A 21,537-nucleotide genomic window follows, 5' to 3' on the forward strand; every position below is an offset into this window, starting at 1 on the left:
CAGCCTAACCCTAACCACTTGCAGCCTAATCCTAACCCCCGCAGCCTAATCCTAACCCCCGCATCCTAACCCTAACCACCTGCAGCCTAATCCTAACCTTCTGCAGCCTAACCCTAACCTCCTGCAGCCTAACCCTAACCACATGCAGCCTAACCCTAACCCCCCGGAGCCTAACCCTAACCACATGCAGCCTAACCCTAATCCCCTGCAGCCTAACCATAACCACCTGCAGCCTAACTCTAACCCCCCCGTATCCTAAACCTAACCTCCCGCAGCCTAACCCTAACCTTAATGTTGATATTCTGACAATCTGCTATCGCACAGGATAAATATTCTGTAAATACGCACAATAATGTGACTTCTATGATGACAGAGCGAGAAGATAACAGTGGCGCAGTTGCTGAAGCTGTGATTGGGACACTCTTCTCTACATTACTCCTCGTCTCAGCCGTAGTTCTTTACTGTAAAAGATTTAAGAAAGGTGAGTACTATACTATTACTCTAATTAACAGGCCACAAAACCTGCCCTTAAGTATAAGAAGCCCTCACCTGCACAGGCTTCTGGGGAGGAGCAACCAACCCAAAACAGGGAAAGCAGTAGAGGGAGCGGCGAGTACCAGAATACATAATATTGTTAGATACTGAGGACATTGGCCCTTATTCTGGTTCCTTCGTAATGGCAAATTCCTTCTCAAATGGACAAAACCATATGCACTGCAGGGGGGGGGGGGGGGGGGGGGAATGTAAAATGTGTAACCCAAATCTAATTCTCTCTGCACATGTTACATCTGCCCCTTCTGCAGTGAACATGGTTTTGTCCATTTGAGAAGGAGTTTGCCTTTGTGAGTGAACCAGAATAACCCCAATTATCCGGAGAACCCCGGTTGGACCTCATGGCGCATGCAGTGAAGAGGACACATTTCAGGTCGCAGGTTCCTGAAGTTCTAGCCGAGATGAGTGATAACACCATGGGGAACAAACAGGAGTCTGATTCCGCTTGGATCGGTCCCCTGAGAAGTCCCTGCGGGGACCTATGTTTCGGATCTGCACATGCGTGTCCGCAAATATACTCATATGCAGATCCGATGTGCGAACGCTTTCGGCGAGTATTACACTCGTCGGGCGTTCGCACACTAAAGGTGCCCATACACGTTACAATTATTGTATACAATATCGCATCTCATCCGATCTCGGTTTTGCGATGACATCAGATGAGATGAGATCTAGTACAAAAAGTATGTGCAGCACATGGGGAGGGGGCAGAGATCGGGTTGGGGGAGGGGAACGCCCAGTGTTTATGCGCACCCCAAGAAAGCACTGGGCGTACACATCCATTCGCATGCGGCGGTGGGATGGTGGTGGGGGGGTGTTCATTCGCTCGCCCGGCGGGTGGAGTTTACAGGCTCCCTATGCAGTGAAAATATAGCCGCACATTTATCATCCATACAATATAATGCACAGTTCACACTGTTACCTTGTGTGGCTTTATACACAAATTATTACATGATATTATTTATTTCCCGCAGTCCCTCCCAGTGTTTCTCAGATTTCAGGCAATAAGGAGATGACTGACATGACCAGGACGACCCTCACCTGTCAGATCACGGGCTTCAGGCCCAATGACATTGACATCGTTGTACGTCTGAGTCGAGGAGAGAAGACGATTGATCTCCACACCTGGAGTTCCCGAGACCCCACTCCCCCAGCCGGCATGACGGGAGATGACGGCACTGAGGGCGACCAGGTGGTTATACCGTTAGAGGAATCCCAGGTGCTGATTAATGGGGCTGCAAATCACGAGGAGAGACCCCTACAGCTGGTATTGGTTCCTGTTATAAAGACCAGCAGACTCGGTACTTCCAGCTGTCAGTGTTCTCTTCATATAACTCCCAGCATTGCTGAAGATAACGGAGCAGTACTGTCTGTACATGTAGTGCACCCGGCTCTGACGTCACCGATCTGTGTATGGAGGACACTGAGCGTCATTGGTGGTAAGGTTCTTCTATAGTACACCCTATATAATGTATCATTCCAGTGTCAATAATCCCAGAACACAGATACAGAGCATACACACTATCAACGTTCTGAGCGGCTTTACATTGTGTCGCAGGATTGCATCCAATTCATTGCTTCCTCTGTACTTATTTTCCCATGTGACGTGCAGCACATCATACACAGCATCATTCAATGTGATGTGCAGCACATCATACACAGCATCATCCCCTGTGATATGCAGCACATCTACCATGTGACGTGCAGCACATCATAGACAGCATCATCCCATGTGACCTGCAGCATATATTACACAGCATTGTACCATATGATGTCCAGCACATCATACACAGCATCGTCCCATGTGATGTGCAGCACATCATACACAGCATCATCCCCTGTGATATGCAGCACATCACACAGCATTTTACCATGTGACGTGCAGCACATCATAGACAGCATCATCCCATGTGACCTGCAGCACATATTACACAGCATTGTACCATATGATGTCCAGCACATCATACACAGCATTGTCCCATGTGATGTGCAGCACATCATACACAGCATCATCCAATGGGATGTGCAGCACATCATACACAGCATCATCCCAGGGGACATGCAGCATATTCGACCTAGAACCATGTCGACCTAACGGTGTTGACCTAATACTTGTCGACCAACATGCTGTAGACCAAACGATCCCAACCCCATATGGGAATATGTGTACGATGGGTGAAAATGACAGATAGGATGTTACGATCACCCCTCTATACCTATTATACCACTTTCACATCGCAGACCCGTTTTAAAAACCGGTATTTTAAACCGGTAATTAAAACGGGTCAGAGCCTTAATAGTGGCCAGATTAAACGTTTTAAAAGCAGGTTCAGTGTCATTACACATTGCAGTTGAAACGTTTCAATCTGAACACGTTTCAAGGCAGAGTGTAATGCACTGATCAGCGCCATCCCCGGTGCTCGTCCGTGCGGCGCGGAGGTACCTGTTAAGGGAGAGCCTGGAGGTCCCTGCGCCTGCGGCGCTGAGTATGATGCTGCCGGGGTCCCTGCAGTGAAGTGGAAATAACGCGCTATCTCCAGAGGGGGGGGGGGGGGGCTATCAGTGCTTGTGCTTGTGTTGTTTGCCTGAAATACCGTTTCAGACAAACTGCACACATTCACATTGCACAAAAAACGGCAAGGAACCGTGTAGGACTCTGCTTTTTACACGGTTCGAAATGCCAGTTAACTTAAAACGGTAAATTGCCTGTGGTGCATTCACAGTGCACCCTTAAACGTTTTAAAAAGGGAAAAAAACGGCAATATACCGTTTTAAAAGTGCGATGTGAAAGGGGTATTACTTATCAATTTCCAGGGGTCTGTCTTCTGTTTATAAATAACAAAATGTTAAAATATTAATCTATCATAGAAAAACTGGATTTCCTTCTTTTTACCACATTACTTTGTTATATATGACTGTGGTCAAAAAACTTAAAGTTGTGCTGGTTGTAAATAATAATGAATAAACTCTGTTTCATCTGTAGTGGCTCCCAAATTATTGAAGATCGTGGCCCCGCAGCACTTGACACACAACGAGATGGTGACATTGACCTGTCCGATTAATGGATTTAAACCCAGAGCTTTGTCTATCACTTGGCTGAGGAAGGATCAGAACCAGGAAACAGAACTTGTAATGTGGGATTCTAGTGGAAATATCATTCAGGATGATAAATATTCCCACAGCCTAACAGAGAATGAGCACAATGATAAATCTTACAGCTTCTTAAGCGCCTTGACATTGAAACCCAAAGTGAGTGACGATCAAGGAGTGACATACATATGTAGGACCCATCACCCGGCCACAGGGCAGACCGCAGAGCAAGTACTGGATATGGTGATTACTGGTGAGTTTTAGCCTACAAAGAATCTATACCATGTACATATTTCCTACAGTGATCCTCAGTGGTTACATTTGACTAGGGGGCCAATCCCGGGATCGGAAGGATCCCGGGATTTGGCCCACAAAACACCTTATTTCAACCCCGGTAATGGAGTATCGAATTCTGGTATTTCGGGATTAGACTGCGACTGCACAGTCTAATGCCGGGCAGCGTCTGTGCACCCGCTCAGACGCTGCCCGGCTTCTCCCGTACCCGGAAGTGCAGCACTGTGCAGCGTGACAGGGCAGAGGTCATGCGCAGGCCACACAGCCGCACAGCCCGTCTAAGCTGTCCACCCACACAGTTCTGTTGCGTTGGCTCACGGCAGTATGAGGCTACCCGCCCACATAGCAACCCAGCCGTATCAGCTTGCCCACCCAGCAACCCGGCTCCCGGCTGGATCCGCAAATGTAATATTTGGAATGTGGGTTGAAATTAATGTATGTTGGAGTTTTACACAGAGGAGGGTGAGGGACTTATGTCCTTATTACCACTTTAGGATAATGTTGGCTTTACTGTTTAGATCGTTCTACTTAGCCTGAGGTTCCTTAGCTCAATTCTATTAGCTCCTAATATTGGCGCTCACTAACCAGTTAGTGCTATTCTGCATGTAACTTTTCAATCCCCATCACACATTTCATTAGTTTAAATAGATATTCATTTCTATAAAGTGTGGCATTAGCGGATCCTAGCAAACTGACATGTGTTTCACCACATGTAAAGGCTTTTTTAAGTCTTGAAAAAGCCTTTATATGTGGTGAAACACATGTGTACCGTGTGATATCTCATCTCTTAACCTTAATGACTTTACTGTGTGATATGTCATCTCCTCTTATCCTTACTGACTGTGTGTGTGATATCTCATTTCCTCTTATCCTTACTGACTGTACTGTTTGATATCTCATCTCCTCTTATCCTTATGCACTGTACTGTGTGATAACTCATTTCCTCATATCCTTACTGACTGTACTGTGTGATATCTCATCTCCTCTTATCCTTACTGACTGTAATGTGTGATATCTCATCTCCTCTTATCCTTACTGACTGTACTGCGTGATATCTCATCTCCTCTTATCCTTACTGACTGTAATGTGTGATATCTCATCTCCTCTTATCCTTACTGACGGTACCGTGTGATATCTCATCTTATCCTTACTGACGGTACCGTGTGATATCTCATCTTATCCTTACTGACTGTAATGTGTGATATCTCATCTCCTCTTATCCTTACTGACTGTACTGTGTGATATCTCATCTCCTCTTATCCTTACTGAATGTACTGTGTGATATCTCATCTCCTCTTATCCTTACCGACTGTTCCGTGTTATATTGCAGCTCGGCCTGTGCTGGATCCAATACAAAGGAGGACACAGAAGACTCTCTGTGTGGGTGACCACATGGATCTATCATGTAGAATTCATTCCTTTTACCCAGCAGGGATACATGTTACATGGTACACAGAAGATGGAGCCGTCATTTCCTCACACACCAGTAACGCCCTCCCAGAAAGAAAAGGACTGTATTATGTCACCAGCACTATGAAATTCCACCCGACAATAAAGGACGTGGGGAAGATTTTCAGGTGTGACGTTCTCCATGACAGTCTTGTAGATCACAGAAGTGTCAAATGGAGATTGACTGACCTGAGTAAGTAAATAAAAAATGAGACATATATTTCACGAAGAAGAGAAGAGACACAGTAAGGACTATACTATTGTTTTTTTATTTACAGTTTCTTATATACTGACAACAAATTCTGTTGCGTTTACAATAGGAAACAGGGATAAAACAAACTGGGTAGTAACAAACCAACACAGAGGTAGGAGGGCCCTGCTCGCAAGCATACAATCTATAGGCATAATAGGAGGGATATATAAGGATAGAATTCCATAGCATGGCAGTCCCATCAGATTACAAGACAGTCCTGATGTGATGCAATAAGAAATAAATGCTACTGGAGGTTGTGTGGGGGTTCCTGAGTATAATAGGCTTGCCTGAAGAGGTGCGTTTTCAGGGAACGCTTGACAGCTTGGAGACTAGTGGAGAGTCTTATTATGTGTGGAAGGGCATTCCATAGGATGGGAGCAGCCCGATGAAAGTCCTGTAATACTAAATAAAAACAGCAACAACAAAGTCCTGTGCAGTTTTGCAATTTACAAAGATGTGAGTTTTATTTCACATGAGATGTTGCTATGGGAAACCAATCAGATACTATCTATTATCTTTTAGAAGGTGCTAAATAAATAAGACGTGGATTCTGATTGGTTGTCTATAACATCCCATGTGAAATAGAACTCCCACCTTCGTACATTTCTCCCATTGAGTGGTATTTTGGTTACAAGCTGTATATTGGGGAGTTGGGTGGATATCAGTCCCAAATATCCCAATATCGTTCACAGACATATCAGGTGTAGACACCCGCTGACCATCTCGTTGAATGCACCCAGCTTTAGTCTGAAGTGTAATATACTCATAGGGATTGGTCCCAACTCAGAATGGAGGGTGAGCAGCCTGTCACCACTTATTCCTGCTTAGTCTTCTTTAGTCGGTCCCAACCTTTGCTGGTTTTTTTACCATTAAAACGCGTTTCACCTGCACTCTCAGCTGACTTCCTCAGGCATTTGTTATTAATGTCACATGTCCACTTTGTACCTTTTGTTTGTTGTACCTCCATTTGGGGGCAGGTGAGTGTATGCTTTATTTAACACTACTATAGTATCTATACTACATACTGGACTGTATATAGCACTGTTTTATTCTATATACCACTGTTTCGGACTCCATGGTGTTCTGCATGTCACACATCTGTTGTTCTGTAATTACAGTCTCTGAACCCCGTGTAAGTGATATAACGTGTGACCCTGTATATCCTGAGATCGGGAAACCGGTGACAATATCCTGTGGGGTCAGTGACATGTACCCCGAGGTTTGTACAGTCCAGTGGTATAAAGGTTTGGTGAAGATGGACCAGGCCCAACATATAGAGAAGATCCAACAAGACCTGGCATCTGGGGTATTCTATGGTACCACAGAGCTGACGCTCATACCGAATATTGGTGATCATAACGCTGATATCCATATGGACATTACCCACGGCTCAGAGACCATTTCAAAAACATTTACAATGAAGCTTAAGGGTAATTATCAGTCAGATGTCTTTGTACATGATATATGTCTGGCATGTCCAAACTATGGCATTCCGCCAACCAATCAGCTCCTCACTTTTTCAAACACAGCCTCTAATGTGGCAGTTGGGAGCTGATTGGCTGCCTCGCTCCAAGGTTTGATACATCTCTACGGTTTGTTACTTTCTTTGGATTGGTTCCCTAAGCAACCAATCACCTTCTAGTTATCATTTCAAAGGCTGTGCTAGATAGATGACAGAAGCTGATTGGACGCTATGGAAAACTGCTCCACTTTATTCAGTCTTTCAAAGACCTGATAATCGCCCCCTACTGTAAGCATGAGGAATAGAAAAAAAAAAGAAAAAGGGGGAGGGGGTGGCAGAAGAACAATATTGATCACCATTTGAACCCTTCAACTTTTTGATTGTATCATCTTTAAGCACTGTCGTCATTTTGACCATGCCGACATGTTAGTTTGTAAATGTGATTCTGTACTGAACGCTGACTTCATGTTTTCTGATTCATCAGGGATTCCCATACTTAGTAAAATCACCAGTGACCCGGACAAGCCCCGCTATGGGAAACCTCTGACTCTGCGCTGCAACGTGATTGGCTGTACACGTGAGGACATAGCGGTGGACTGGTTAGAGTGTGATAAGCCGCTGGAGAAATCCCGGGGAGCAGCGACAGGTGTCAGTGTGGAGGGAGGCGTAATATCCTTTACGCTGAGGATAACACCCACCGCTGAGGACTATGGGAAGCTGTACGCATGCAGTGTGAAACACAAGGATATTGCAGAAGCAGTCAGGAACGAGCTCTATGTAACTCTCCCAGGTAAGAAGCCATGTTTTGTAGTCAAGCTACAGCAAGCGAGTGAAAAACGTGCGATTCGCGGCTCTTTGGGGAGGAGGCGGGGTTAAAATTGTGCAAATCTGACAATTTAGCCCCGCCCCCTCCTGAAGAGCTGTGAATTGCTGGATTTACTCTAAAAGGGGCAGGGCTTGATGCCATGAAGCTCTGCCCCCCCATCAAGTCCTTCTGAGAGTCTCTTCTCTGGGTTTCTCCTACCATTAGAGGTGGTGGAACTCAGTTTCACCCAGTGCCAGATTAACCCTTCGGTGGGGGGGGGGGGGCACTTTAGACAGGGGGGCCCCCTCTAACTTGTCATTACTGGCCGCAAACTACGTGGGAGAATATTACACCGTCAAAACACAAGAAAACACGAGTAAAGGCCAGGGCTGCCACTAGGAATCGAGGGGCCTGGGACTAACCTTCAGTCCGGGCCCCCCTCCTCCCTGAGTACCATTACATACCTAGCTGCAGCAGTGCGGCATCGCCCTTGTTCCTGCACGTCTTCCGCTCCTTGCGTGCATCTCCTCGGGAGCACACTCTGAAAAGTGCAGCCTGCAGAGCGCCGAGCTCCTCTGTGACCTGGGCTCGGCGCTCTGCAGGCTGCACTGTGCAGAGTGCAGGTTGCAATGTGTATTGTTCGTGCCTGGCTGGGGGGCCGCCGGGGGGTGTGTGTGTGGCTGCAGGAGTGGGGGTGGCACCATGCCGCATGTCGCTGTGGGCAGCTGCCCGGGCCCCTCCAGAGGCCAGGGGCCTGGGACAGCTGTACCCACAGCACCCCCCTGTCGGTGGCCCTGGCAAAGGCAGTATAAACTTGGTCAATGGGTAACTGCACGGGGGGAGGGGTTAGCCTATATATATATATATATATACGCTCTTCACACCGTCGTAAGGGGCTGCACCCCCTTAATTTGTGAACATTTGTATATGAGAAATATGGTTAGAATTGTATGAAAGATGCCTGTATTGCAACTTGGGTGTCCGCGAATTGCGGGAGGGGGGGTCGCGGGGGTGCTGCGAATTGCGGGAGGGGGGGTCGCGGGGGGGTGCTGCGAATTGCGGGAGGGGGGGTGGGGGAGTGGTTGCAGAGAATTGTGGGCGGGGGGTGGGTTGCTGCAAATCGCAGGAGAAGAAGTTGCGGGGGCAGGGGGTTTCGGCGAATCGTGGGAGGGGGTCACGGGGGTGTGCGGCGAATCGTGGGAGGGGGGGTCACTGGGTGGGGTGCCGAGAATCGCGGGAGGGGGGGTTGCGGGGGGGGGGTGTGTGTGCCGAGAATCGCGGGAGTGGGGGTTGCGGGGGGGGGGGGGGGGATGTGACACGAATCGCCACAAGAAAAAATCAACACAGAAAGGTCAACACATGTAAATGTTGACATAAGTGTGGCACTTCATTGGTGTCCATGTCGACACATGAGAATGAATATGAAAACATTCAAAAAATGAAAAATAAATCTTCAAATACTCATGTCAACCTTTTTCATTGTCGACCATAGCCATGTCAGTGTTTTGCATGTGCCATTTAATCCTGGGGCTGCCGCGAATTGCGGGAGGGTGGGTCGCGGGGGGGTGGGTGCCGCGAATCGCGGGAGGGCAGGGTTCATGGGGGTTCCGGTGGGGGTTTGCCGCGAATTGTGGGAGGGGGGTCGCGGGGGGGTGCCGGGAATCACGGGAGGAGGGGTTGCGGGGGGGGGTGTGACGCGAATCGCCACAGGAAAAAATCAACACAGAAAGGTCAACACATGTAAATGTTGACATAAGTGTGGCACTTCATTGCTGTCCATGTCGACACATGACAATGAATATGAAAACATAAAAAAAAAAAGAAAAAGAAATCTTCAAATACTCATGTATTGTAATATGTAATACTCATTGTCGACCATAGCCATGTATGTCAGTGTTTTGCAGTGCCATTTAATCCTGGGGCTGCTGTGAATTTCGGGGGGTGCCGTGAAATCGCGGGAGGGGGGGTGCCGCGAATCGCGCAAGGGGGGGGGTTTCTTTTTGCCGCGAATCGCGGGAGGGGGGTCGCGGGGGAGTGTTTTTGCCGCGAATCGCGGGAGGGGGGGGGTCGCGCGTGGGGGGGTGTTTGTTGTGAATCGCGGGAGGGGGGGTCGCGGGGGTCGCGGGGGGTTCTTTTTGCCGCGAATCACGGGAGGTGGGGTTGCGGGGGGGTGTTTTGGCCACGAATCGCGGGAGGGGTGGGTCACGTGTGAGGGGGATTGTTTTTGCCGCGAATCGCGGGAGGGGGGGTCGCGGGGGGCGGTAGGGGCTGCTCACCTGGTGGTTGTGGAGTAGCAGTGCTGGGCAACATGGGGAGGCAGAGGGTGTCTGGCACTGTCTGTGGGCTCACTGGGTTGGTTCTATATCATGTGAGTCAGTCATGTGAGTCAGAGGCTCCACCCAGCGTTATACACACACTCACACACTTTGAGTGACAGATGTAGCCAAATATATAAGAGATAGATATAGATATATATATATATATATATATATATATTAGTCCAATCGGTCCAGCACTCTTTTACCTTGGCAGCGGCTCCCGTGCCATCAACTAAACAATGTGCAGGTCCCCAAATAAGACGCGGCACTGGGAGGCTTTAGAATAACAAGTGTATTGAAAAAATATCTGGTCACATATCCCGACGTTTTGGGGTACAATTACCCCTCTCCGTGAGAGGAGGCCGGAAGTGGCAGTGACGGCTTCCTACTCATGGCGCCCGGCAGCACGAGGGGCGGTGATGGTAACTCTTCTTTCCGGGGACGTCAGGGATATAAGGTTAGTACACTCTTACTCTGGTTGGTACTTGTGTATTTTGGCGGCGCCCCCGATGTCCGTCGTACGACGGACACATCGCATCGCATGCCATGCACCCGATGGCATGCGATGCGACGCGATTTTTTACCCCTTATACGACCAAAAATCGTATAAGCACCCTAAAGGGTGCTTTTGAGCACCCAAATGGGTGCTTACAATGTTAAATGCACCCCCACGCCACCCCCCCCCCCCACTATAAACGTGAACCCGAAGCGTGGCGAGCGGCGGCGGTACGCGTCCTACGACCTTTTCATACCCCCACTATCCACGTCAGCGTGGAGTTGAGAATAGAATAGTGTGGCGAGCGCAGCGAGCCACCGAGCCCGAAGCGTGGCGAGCGGACGCGGATACCTTCACAGGTAAACGCGTCCCTTCGCGGGCTTCACAGGTATCCGCGTCCCCTCGCGGGGCTCGCTGCGCTCGTCACGCTTCGGGCTCGGTGGCTCGCTGCGCTCGCCACACTATTCTATTCTCAACTGCACGCCGACGTGGATAGTGGGGGTATGAAAAGGTCGTAGGACGCGTACCGCCACCCCTCGCGGGCGCGCTGCGCTCGCCACGCTTCGGGTTCACGTTTATAGTGGGGGGGGTGGCGTGGGGGTGCATTTAACATTGTAAGCACCCATTTGGGTGCTTAACATTGTATAAGCACACATTAGGGTGCTTATACAATGTTTAATCGCATCGTATGGCATCGTATGCCATGTACAATGGCATACAATTTCAAAATTGTATGCCATCGTGCACTATCGTACGATATCGCGTCGCATCTTATACCATCGTATACGTTATGGTATGCGATGCGATGGGCGCCGCCAAAATACACAAGTACCCTCTGGTTGTTCTCACACCTTGAAAAAGGGGTAATTGCACCCCCCGAAAAGTCAGAGATGTGTCCAGATATTTTTTCAATACACTTGTTATTCTTAAGCCTCCCAGTGCCGCGTCTTATTTGGGGACATATATAGATATATATATCTATATATCTATCAAGACCCAAAATCTCTAAAATTGCGCTCACAATGATCCAACTGGTCGCTTATAACACTTAATCCCCTACTAGTGGGATTTTCTCAACAAATATCACCCCAATAGTGTTATTTTAGCGCCCTTGTGTGGGAATTAATTATTTTCCTTTCTTTCAACTCCTTAAGAAATCAAAGATTTATGAAATGAATATTCAACTTATAAAAGCATTTATCTCATCAGTTCTTGATTAACTGGTGTTCCTTTTATCTTGAAGCAAGTACCCAACGCGTTTCGTCTCAGCGAGACTTATCAGGGGTATAATTATTATATAAATCTCATGGGTCTTTTAATAGTTTTAAATGACGAGAAAGATTTCTTTATATCGCTTGGATGAAAAAGGATTTCCTTAGAAGTCGTTGGTTTTTACAGTCATTATATACGGATAGACACTCCTTAAAATGTGTGTTTTTAACTCCCTTTGGAGGTAGTCCACTTGACACCCGTCAGGGCGGGAACAATGGATAAACCTCTTTGCAAAACAAATTTTATTTTTGGATTAATTTTATATTTTGGCAGGAAGGTGGATAAATTAATTACTGACCTCAGACTAGTGGATAATTCATTTGGTTGGAGTACTCAATACATTTTCTACAGAAAGGTCCCCCTTATTCTCTGTGCATGTGCTCTCCTCAGTTACCAGACTGCAAGTATATATATATATACCACATGAAAAGCTTGTGTTTGTCCCTCTGCACCTTACTCTGTAGGACTGTAGGAGACCTCACAGACTCAGCGCTGCCTCTGATTAAAAACCCTCCCAAGATGAGGCCGCTGCTGCTATCCTACATGGGCTTGAGAACAGGGGCTGGCTGGCAACTTTTAGCCTGGGGGGCAAGTCCGGAGCACCGGCCCATAAGTAAAAGCGTATCGTTAAATGGAGGTTTTTCGTATATGTATTAATAAAAAAAAAAACAATAATAGGACACCACAGGCTGCTCACCCTGGCTAGTTATGCCAGAACCAGTGGCATTGCTAGCCACTTTGGTACCCTGTGCCAGAAAGGAAATTGGTGCTTGCCCCACAACCACACCTGAAATAGGAGAGTGCGCGCCGAAGGAGCGCGGCAAAATGTAGGAGCGATACTTCATGGGGAAGAGGCGTGGCCCTATAAAAGTACTAATAACATCGTAATGCCCATAACACATTATACCACACACAGTAATGCCCATTATGTATTATGCCACACAGCGTAATGCCCCTTACACAATATGCCGCACACCATAATGCCCATATGATATTACGACACACATTATGCTCCACGCAATGCCCCGAGTACACCTGCATATGACTACATAATGGCCCAGGGTTACCGACAGTAGTAGCGCTGTGTATATATATATATATATATATATATATATATATATATATTTATATATATAGGCTTGTGTAAAGGATGCGGCACACCATTCACGAAAACAAGGACTATTTAATGGCACAAAGGGCAACGTTTCAATGCCTATGTCGGCATTTTCATCAGGCTTATTGATAAGCCTGATGAAAATGCCGACATAGGCATTGAAACGTTGCCCTTTGTGCCATTAAATAGTACTTGTTTTCGTGAATGGTGTGCCGCATCCTTTACACAAGCCTATCTACTTCCTTTTTGCGGGCACCCATGCAATTGAGCTGAAGGAGGCTGTGCCGGACACCCTGGATTTCTATATATATATATACACACAGTTACCGACAGCAGCAGCGCAACTTATACTGTACATAATGTCCACATCAGTTGCTGACAGTAGTAGCACTGCTTAAACGTAACACCCACACCAGTTGCCGACAATAGTAGCGTTGCCTATACATAACAACCGCACCAGTTTCTGACAGTAGTAGTGCTACTTATACGTAACACCCACACCGACACCAGACACAACAACAGTAGTGCTGCCTATACACATGCCCCCACCAGTTGCCGACACTAGTAACGCTGCCTGTACATATGTCCACACCAGTTGCCGACACTAGTAGCACTGATTATACATATGCCCACACCAGTTGCCGACACTAGTAAAGCTGCCTGTACATATGCCCACACCAGTTGACGACACTAGTAGCGCTGATTATACATATGCCCACACCAGTTGCCGACGCTAGTAGCGCTGCTTGTACATATGTCCACACCAGTTGCCGACACTAGTAGCGCTGATTATACATATGTCCACACCAATTGCCGACACTACTAGCGCTGCCTGTACATATGCCCACACCAGTTGCCGACACTAGTAGCGCTGATTATACATATGCCCACAGCAGTTGCCGACACTAGTAGCGCTGCTTGTACATATGCCCACACCAGTTGCTGACACTAGTAGCGCTGCTTGTACATATGTCGGCACCAGTTGCCGACACTAGTAACGCTGCCTGTACATATGTCCACACCAGTTGCCGACACTAGTAAAGCTGCTTGTACATATGTCCACACCAGTTGCCGACACTAGTAGCGCTGCTTGTACAAATGCCCACACCAGTTGCCGACACTAGTAGCGCTGCTTGTACACATGCCCACACCAGTTGCCGACACTAGTAGCGCTGCCTGTACATATGTCCACACCAGTTGCCGACACTAGTAAAGCTGCTTGTACATATGTCCACACCAGTTGCCGACACTAGTAGCGCTGCTTGTACACATGCCCACACCAGTTGCCGACACCAGTAGCGCTGCTTGTACACATGCCCACACCAGTTGCCGACACTAGTAACGCTGCCTGTACATATGTCCACACCAGTTGCCGACACTAGTAGCGCTGCTTGTACACATGCCCACACCAGTTGCCGACACTAGTAACGCTGCCTGTACATATGTCCACACCAATTGCCGACACTAGTAGCGCTGCTTGTACACATGCCCACACCACTTGCCGACACAAGTTGCGCTGCTTGTACACATGCCCACACCACTTGCCGACACAAGTTGCGCTGCTTGTACACATGCCCACACCAGTTAAAGTACACTCACATTTTACATACCTGGTTCAGGGCACTTCAGGCTGGCAGCTCATCATCTCCTTCACAGTCGTGTGGCTCCGCCCCCTCCAGACGTTAGCCCCGCCCCCTTTTCGATCCCTACAGGGACGCTGACCAGGGATCCTCATTCCTCTGTGCTGTCCACGCTGCTGCCTGTAATGCAGTGTGATACAGGCGCAGCAGCTGCTGGCAGCCACAGAGGTCTGAGCTCCTCAGAGAGTCCACAGCCACTCTCTGTAGCGGCCTCCTGCACTAGACGTCCTCAGTGCAGGAGGCCGGCGGCCATGTTTCCGAAGACCATCCGGAAACTGGTTAGCCGTGGCTGCAGAAACAAACGGGCGGCCCACACACATTAGATTGAGCGGCCCGGGGGGCACATGGCACCCTGCCCCCCGGCCCAGCCCGCCCCTGCTTGAGAAGCATGTGGTGAGCTCCATCAATCAGAGCTCAGCACAAGCTTCTAAGCCTCTGACCTCTTGTGCAGTCTCATGGGTCAGCTCCCAGTAATGCACTGCACACTTGTGCAGACAGTGTGCCTCAGCTCCCGATGCTCAGCGCCATTAACCATTGTCACATTGGCAGATAGGTGAAGCTGCAGCACTACCCCACTCCCATGCACAAAACTGTTGGCTAAAAAAAAAAAAAAAACTGTAAATACATGCCAACCACAGGGGGACCCTAGCTAGAGGGCCCCTTTAATCCGACCCTGGTTTCACCACAGGTGCTGGCAATCATACATTACCAGGGAAGTCCAGGAACGGAACAATTTCTCCCTCATGGAGAGGGTCATGTAGGAGACTATGATTTAGTTCAGGAAGTTGTGTTTATTCTCAGTGGTGGCTCTTACCCTTGCGGAGGAGGGGGGCTGCTGTAATGCCGCCCACTCCACTGCTGCTGCCACCGCTGTGCTCTCCGCCTCTGCCGGTCCCAGCCGTCAGTCCCCTGCACGGCCAGCGCATGCGTATTATCTTCATACATACTGCGCACATGCTGGCCCAAGCCTCCATGGGCTGCCTTTGCAGCAGCCCCTGGAGGCATATTCAGGTTCCCAGGTCCGGCACATGCGCAGTATTGTCCACGGTACTGCGCATGTGCAGAAGTCATTTTTGGTGCTGCCCCGCAGTTGCGCACTGTGAGGCATCCCGAAGGGAGGGAACACTCGCCTCTTCTTGCCTTGATAAAGACCACGGACGTGGTCGAAATGCGTCGGCCTATAAAGGACCCCGGAGACCCACTACCAGAAGTGAGGACAGGAGGAAATTGATGCTGCTTGTGGACTTCTGCAGAGTTCCAGGAACGGCACTTAGCCGCACATTTTGCCTGAGTTCATCTTAAGTTCTCAACAAGCCCTTATAATTGTGTTGACTTTCTTTTCTCCTTGTTGAAGCGACTGGGTGGATCACCTTTTAAAGTATTTTTATGCTTGTTTAGAGAACTTACTGTCAGTTCTCATTTTTATGGTAATTGCCACTACTACAAGGATCGTGTTGATGTTTTTTAACCCATGTGTATAATATTGTATTAAAACTGTTTTGCGCTATGGTTGCTATATTCTTCTCTCTTTTATGGCACTAAATTGAGAGACTTGAAGAAGAGATCAGATTGGGATCACGTGATTTGAGATAAGCAATTTCCTTTGCACATATGAAAGTGTGGTGCGCATAAGTGTGGAAGATATCACCTTTATTGTTACAATTTGTTCTGTTTTGGAGGGGTTGTGAAATTACCTCCTAGATATCTTCTATAAATTTGCTGCACACCTGGGTGCGCACTGGTTGTGATTTCAAAAACTCTTTGCACAAAACGTCCCAACTGTCTTGAGTGACTGGCAGGTCAGACTTCCAATAGCAAGTCACTGCCAGTCACATTGAAGCCAGAGCAGTCTCACAGGCGGCATCTGGCTTCACTTTTGGCAGAGACAGTGGCGGATTTTACCTGGGGGGTGGGAGGGTGGGGGGGGGGGTGTCTTGGGAGCTGCAGCCCATAGGTAAAAGCAACCACTGTTTATTTTACATTTTTACCTCATGTTCCCTTATATACTGTAAAAAGGTTGATAGTACTAATTCTTACAGCTGATCACTCAGGAACTGACCTACTGTGATATTCTCTGTTTGTAGATGAAGTACCCTCGTTATCGGATATTATTGTACAACCATCGAACCCTAAAGTGGGGAAGGAAACATCATTTTCAGTAACAATATCTGGTTTCTCACCAAAATCCATTCACGTGCAATGGTGTAAAGGATTAAGCCCGTTCCCAGGTAACGCTGTGACATCATCAGATCTGCAGATTGGCGCGGACAGTTTATACACATGTTCCAGCACCCTGAGGTTTACTCCTGAGCTGAGCGACCATAACACGTCCATCCGGTGTGAGGTGGCGCATACGGTCAAAAACGTCATCAGAGAGCAGCAATATATTCTACGTCTCACAGGTAAGATCATTCTGACTGGATGGACCTCATATATATCCTCAGCTTTATGTAACATCTTGGTTATAGTCAACCTTTCTAAAAAAAAAGTGTTAATATTTAACCCAATATTATATTTATTAATGTGCCAGAATCTCTACTGTGCTCAAATCACTTGGAAAATGGCCGCTTCTCTAGTTTCCAGGTGATCTCTGCTTCAGAGAAAATGCGGGTCCCTGGAGAGGTGAGTAAATAAACATGGGTTCAGGGTGTGTGGTGTGGCCCCACTGGACCCAGGGACCTGTGTGCAGGATATGCGGGGAAGGGTGTCGGGTCAATCCCACCTGCTCGTCCGCTGCCTGCCACCAGTGCCCATTAGCTCTCGATGCCGGCGTCCCCCTGTGCTTCGCAACAGCACAATAACCAATATTTGTTATATTTCCTAAGGAGGGGAGCTGGCCACACCTCCCTGAATTGGCCATGCCCCCCACCTGGGCCCAGAACAGCCGTTGCCCAAGCCCCCCCCACATATATATATATATATATATATGGACAGGAGCCCACACTGCGCTAAAAAATATATAAGATCAGCAACCCTGAGAGAGTTCCCTCTTAGATGGGACCCAGCATTTAGAAATGGAAATAGAAAAAGGGATTTCAGTGTGTGCCAGACCTTATATTATTAATCAAAATAAATTAAAATCACATTAAAAAGTCTAATTAAATAAAAAATGCCCTCAGGGCATAGCAACGAACATAAAGGTTTTATGTTACAATTTCAGTGAATCAACAAATAGGGATATCCTCTTATACAGTTGACAATCAATTATAACATATCGTGATTAGCCCGTTATTCCAACGCGTTTTGTCATAATCCTGACTTCATCGGGGGCAAGGTACATCAGTTGAATAAGATGATCACACATTCTTTTGTTTGGACTGGGATTCCTCAAAGGTATAGGATGATCAAAAGGAGATGGATCCTGTGGATAATGTATGTATCAGTTGTGAGGGATATCCACCAGCTGAAGTTCTTTAGAACTACCGGGGTCCTTCAAACTTTAGCAGTAACCAGCAGAGGCATAAGTGATTCAATGAGAATGAAGTGCACTGCTGCTCTGCTCCTAAATCAGTTTCCTGAGGTGAAGTACCGCCAGCGACCACTAGATGCCACTCGACGGACCAAATCACTCCCTTGTGTACTAAAAGATGTCATAACATAAAGTGAAAGCAATTTTTGCAGGGACTCTGATCTGTTCCAAACTTACTGGATATGGAGAGAGGGAGCTGTGAAGACAGAGATTGGAGGTAGGAGCAGATAGATATTGGGGGAGGGGTGTAGTGGTTGTGGGCTAAAAACTGTCACAGCTCAAAGTGAAAGTACATTGCAGAAAGTCCCATAATGATTTACAAGAAAGAAGGTGTCTCTCATAGGCTTATGCTGTATGGACAAGATGTAGCCTCTAGTGAGATCTGTATACAGTTATACGGCTGCTTTGTTATCCTCTGGCTCACAAGGAGACTTTCTTTGTATATTATATAATAACTCTGTTCTGTATTTCTGTTGTATTATTAGTAGATCCTGACCCTGTACCTGGAAGCAGAAATACTCCAGAGACTCCAAGTAAGTGATACTGTCATGCATATTTATTTACAGTGTCTTATATAGCGCAGCGGATTCCGTTACAGCGTCTTATATAGCGCAGCAGATTCCATTACAGGTTCTTATATAGCGCAGCAGATGCCGTTACGGTGTCTTATATAGTGCAGCAGATTCCGTTACAGTGTCTTATATAGCGCAGCAGATGCCGTTACGGTGTCTTATATAGTGCAGCAGATTCCGTTACAGTGTCATATATAGCGCAGCAGATTCCGTTACAGTGTCTTATATAGCACAGCAGATTCCGTTACAGAGTCTTATATAGCGCAGCAGATTCCGTTACAGTGTCTTATATAGCGCAGCAGATTCCGTTACAGCGTCTTATATAGCGCAGCAGATTCTGTTACAGCGTCTTATATAGCGCAGCAGATTCCGTTACAGTGTCTTATATAGCGCTGCAGATTCCGTTACAGCGTCTTATATAGCGCAGCAGATTCCGTTACAGTGTCTTATATAGCGCTGCAGATTCCGTTACAGTGTCTTATATAGCGCTGCAGATTCCGTTACAGTTTCTTATATAGCGCAGCAGATGCCGTTACAGTGTCTTATATAGTGCAGCAGATTCCGTTACAGTGTCATATATAGCGCAGCAGATTCCGTTACAGTTTCTTATATAGCGCAGCAGATGCCGTTACAGTGTCTTATATAGCGCAGCAGATGCCGTTACAGTGTCTTATATAGAGCAGCAGATTCCTTTACAGTGTCTTATATAGCGCAGCAGATTCTGTTACAGTGTCTTATATAGAGCAGCAGATTCCGTTACAGCGTCTTATATAGCGCAGCAGATGCCGTTACAGTGTCTTATATAGAGTAGCAGATTCCGTTACAGTGTCTTATATAGCGCAGCAGATTCCGTTACAGTGTCTTATATAGCGCAGCAGATTCCGTTACAGCGTCTTATATAGCGCAGCAGATTCCGTTACAGTATCTTATATAGCGCAGCAGATTCCGTTGCGCTTTACAATTGTAGACAGTGATAAAACAAACTGTGTAACAACAGACAGACATGGAGATAGTTCTTGGGAAGACCAGTTAGGAGACTATTGCAATAATCAATGCGGGATATAATGAGTGCATGGATAAAGTGTCTTGTGTGAAACTACTAAATCTTGCTTAGGTGCTCTTTATCATTGAGTGAGTGATAAAACTCGTTGTGAATGATAAAACATGTTGCATATGATAAATGGTGCTCATAACTGTAATGTGTTGTAAAAAATGACAGTTGTAAGCTGATTGGGTGGTATACATGAGTGGGCTCTGATGGCATATGTTGTACATGAGTGGGCTCTGGTGGCATATGTTGTACATGAGTGGGCTCTGGTGGCATATGTTGTACATGAGTGGGCTCTGGTGGCATATGTTGTACATGAGTGGGCTCTGGTGGCATATGTTGTACATGAGTGGGCTCTGGTGGCATATGTTGTACATGAGTGGGCTCCGGTGGCATATGTTGTACATGAGTGGGCTCCGGTGGCATATGTTGTACATGAGTGGGCTCCGGTAGATACCTTAATAAGTTTGTATACTATCTGTGTGGACTTTAAAGGTGGATTCTGGAAGACGTCAAGATCTGCTCAGTAACAGTGATATTTACTAATGGAAAACCCTTCTTACCCCACAGGAGCTGAAAGGAAACCATTTAAAATAAGAGTAATTGAGTGCCTGACGGACAGCCCCCGAGTGGGCGGCGATGTCACACTTAGATGTGACGTAGATGGATGTAACGCGGAGGACTGCGAGTTCTCCTGGTATAATGGAGTATTTCCTATTGAGGGCACAATAAAGAACGAGAACTTGGAGGACGGTTCTGGCAGCGTCTCCACAGTCACCTTCACAGCGGAGGAATCGGACAGACGCTGTACAATCAGATGTGAGGCCTGTTATAACTATCAGACCATTGAGGAAACGTTCGCTCTGAGACTGGCGGAACAGGACAAGATCTGATGATTATTACAGAATACCGCAGTGATGGCTGCAGGACAGACCTTACACTATGGGGCGATTCAGACTCATTCGTTTGGGTCATAATTCTGCCCCATTCCTGATGATCGGGGTTTGCGCAATCGCCGGGAGCTCCAGGAGGGGTGGAATGGGGGCAGGCAGGGGAACACCAGTGTTTTATGGGCATCCTCATAAAAATGCTGAGCGTTCCACGGCTAACGCAGGTATGGCGATGCTTGCTTGGGGTGAGCGGATGATGTCACATGACGTCGGCGCCCGGTCCGAATTCGGAAGACAGCGGTCATCTGAGAAGTAAGTATAGACTTACTTTTCAGACCTGAACGCAAGAGAGACACCATTGCACCAGGCAGGGCCGCTGACAGGGGGTGCTGTGGGTACAGCTGTCCCGGGCCCCGGCCTCTGGAAGGGCCCGGGCAGTTAATTTTGCCCACCACAACCCCCCCCCCCCCCCCCCCACACACACACACACACACACACACACATTGCCTGAGTGCACTGAACGAGGCACAGGCTTCTGTAATGCAGGACGCCGGTGACCAATTAAAATGCTACACTGGCTTTTCAGTCAATCAGAGCTTGTGTACCATTAGCCAATCAGAGCTCTGATTGGCTCACCAGCCAGTGCTGCATTTTAATTGGCCGCCAGCGCCCTGCATTTGAAGAAGCCGCTGCTTTCAACAGAAGGAGATGAGGGAGCAGGAGTTGGGCGGTAAGGACTGGAAATCAATCCCAGGCCCCAAAATTCCTAGTGGCAGCCCCGGCACCGGGACTAAATCATTTAATAACCAGTTA

The 21,537-nt window shown here is 47.6% G+C and overlaps 1 protein-coding gene across 3 annotated transcripts in view; it reads left to right on the forward strand.

Moving 5' to 3' along the window:
- The window catches only part of LOC146045620 (uncharacterized), a 58,632-nt gene extending 37,451 nt beyond the window's left edge, over window positions 1-21,181 (forward strand). The window contains exons 5-14 of one of the 3 annotated variants that reach the window (XR_014465531.1): window positions 374-481; window positions 1,527-1,991; window positions 3,536-3,895; window positions 5,267-5,578; window positions 6,757-7,068; window positions 7,585-7,890; window positions 16,830-17,147; window positions 17,322-17,367; window positions 18,703-18,747; window positions 20,405-20,426. Coding sequence is in view for 2 of the 3 variants with exons in the window: in XM_083164600.1 (XP_083020726.1) it covers window positions 374-481; window positions 1,527-1,991; window positions 3,536-3,895; window positions 5,267-5,578; window positions 6,757-7,068; window positions 7,585-7,890; window positions 16,830-17,147; window positions 18,700-18,747; window positions 20,405-20,727 (2,552 nt within the window). In the remaining variant the exon portion in view is untranslated. Of the gene's footprint in view, window positions 1-373; window positions 482-1,526; window positions 1,992-3,535; window positions 3,896-5,266; window positions 5,579-6,756; window positions 7,069-7,584; window positions 7,891-16,829; window positions 17,148-17,321; window positions 17,368-18,699; window positions 18,748-20,404 lie in introns of all 3 variants that reach the window. The other 2 variants (XM_083164600.1, XM_083164601.1) reach the window with 2 other exon arrangements.
- The last annotated feature ends 356 nt before the right edge of the window (window positions 21,182-21,537 follow it).

The sequence above is a fragment of the Crinia signifera genome, chromosome 11, assembly GCF_055691185.1.
Source record: "Crinia signifera chromosome 11, ASM5569118v1, whole genome shotgun sequence".
In the NCBI taxonomy this organism is placed as follows: Eukaryota; Metazoa; Chordata; class Amphibia; order Anura; family Myobatrachidae; genus Crinia; species Crinia signifera.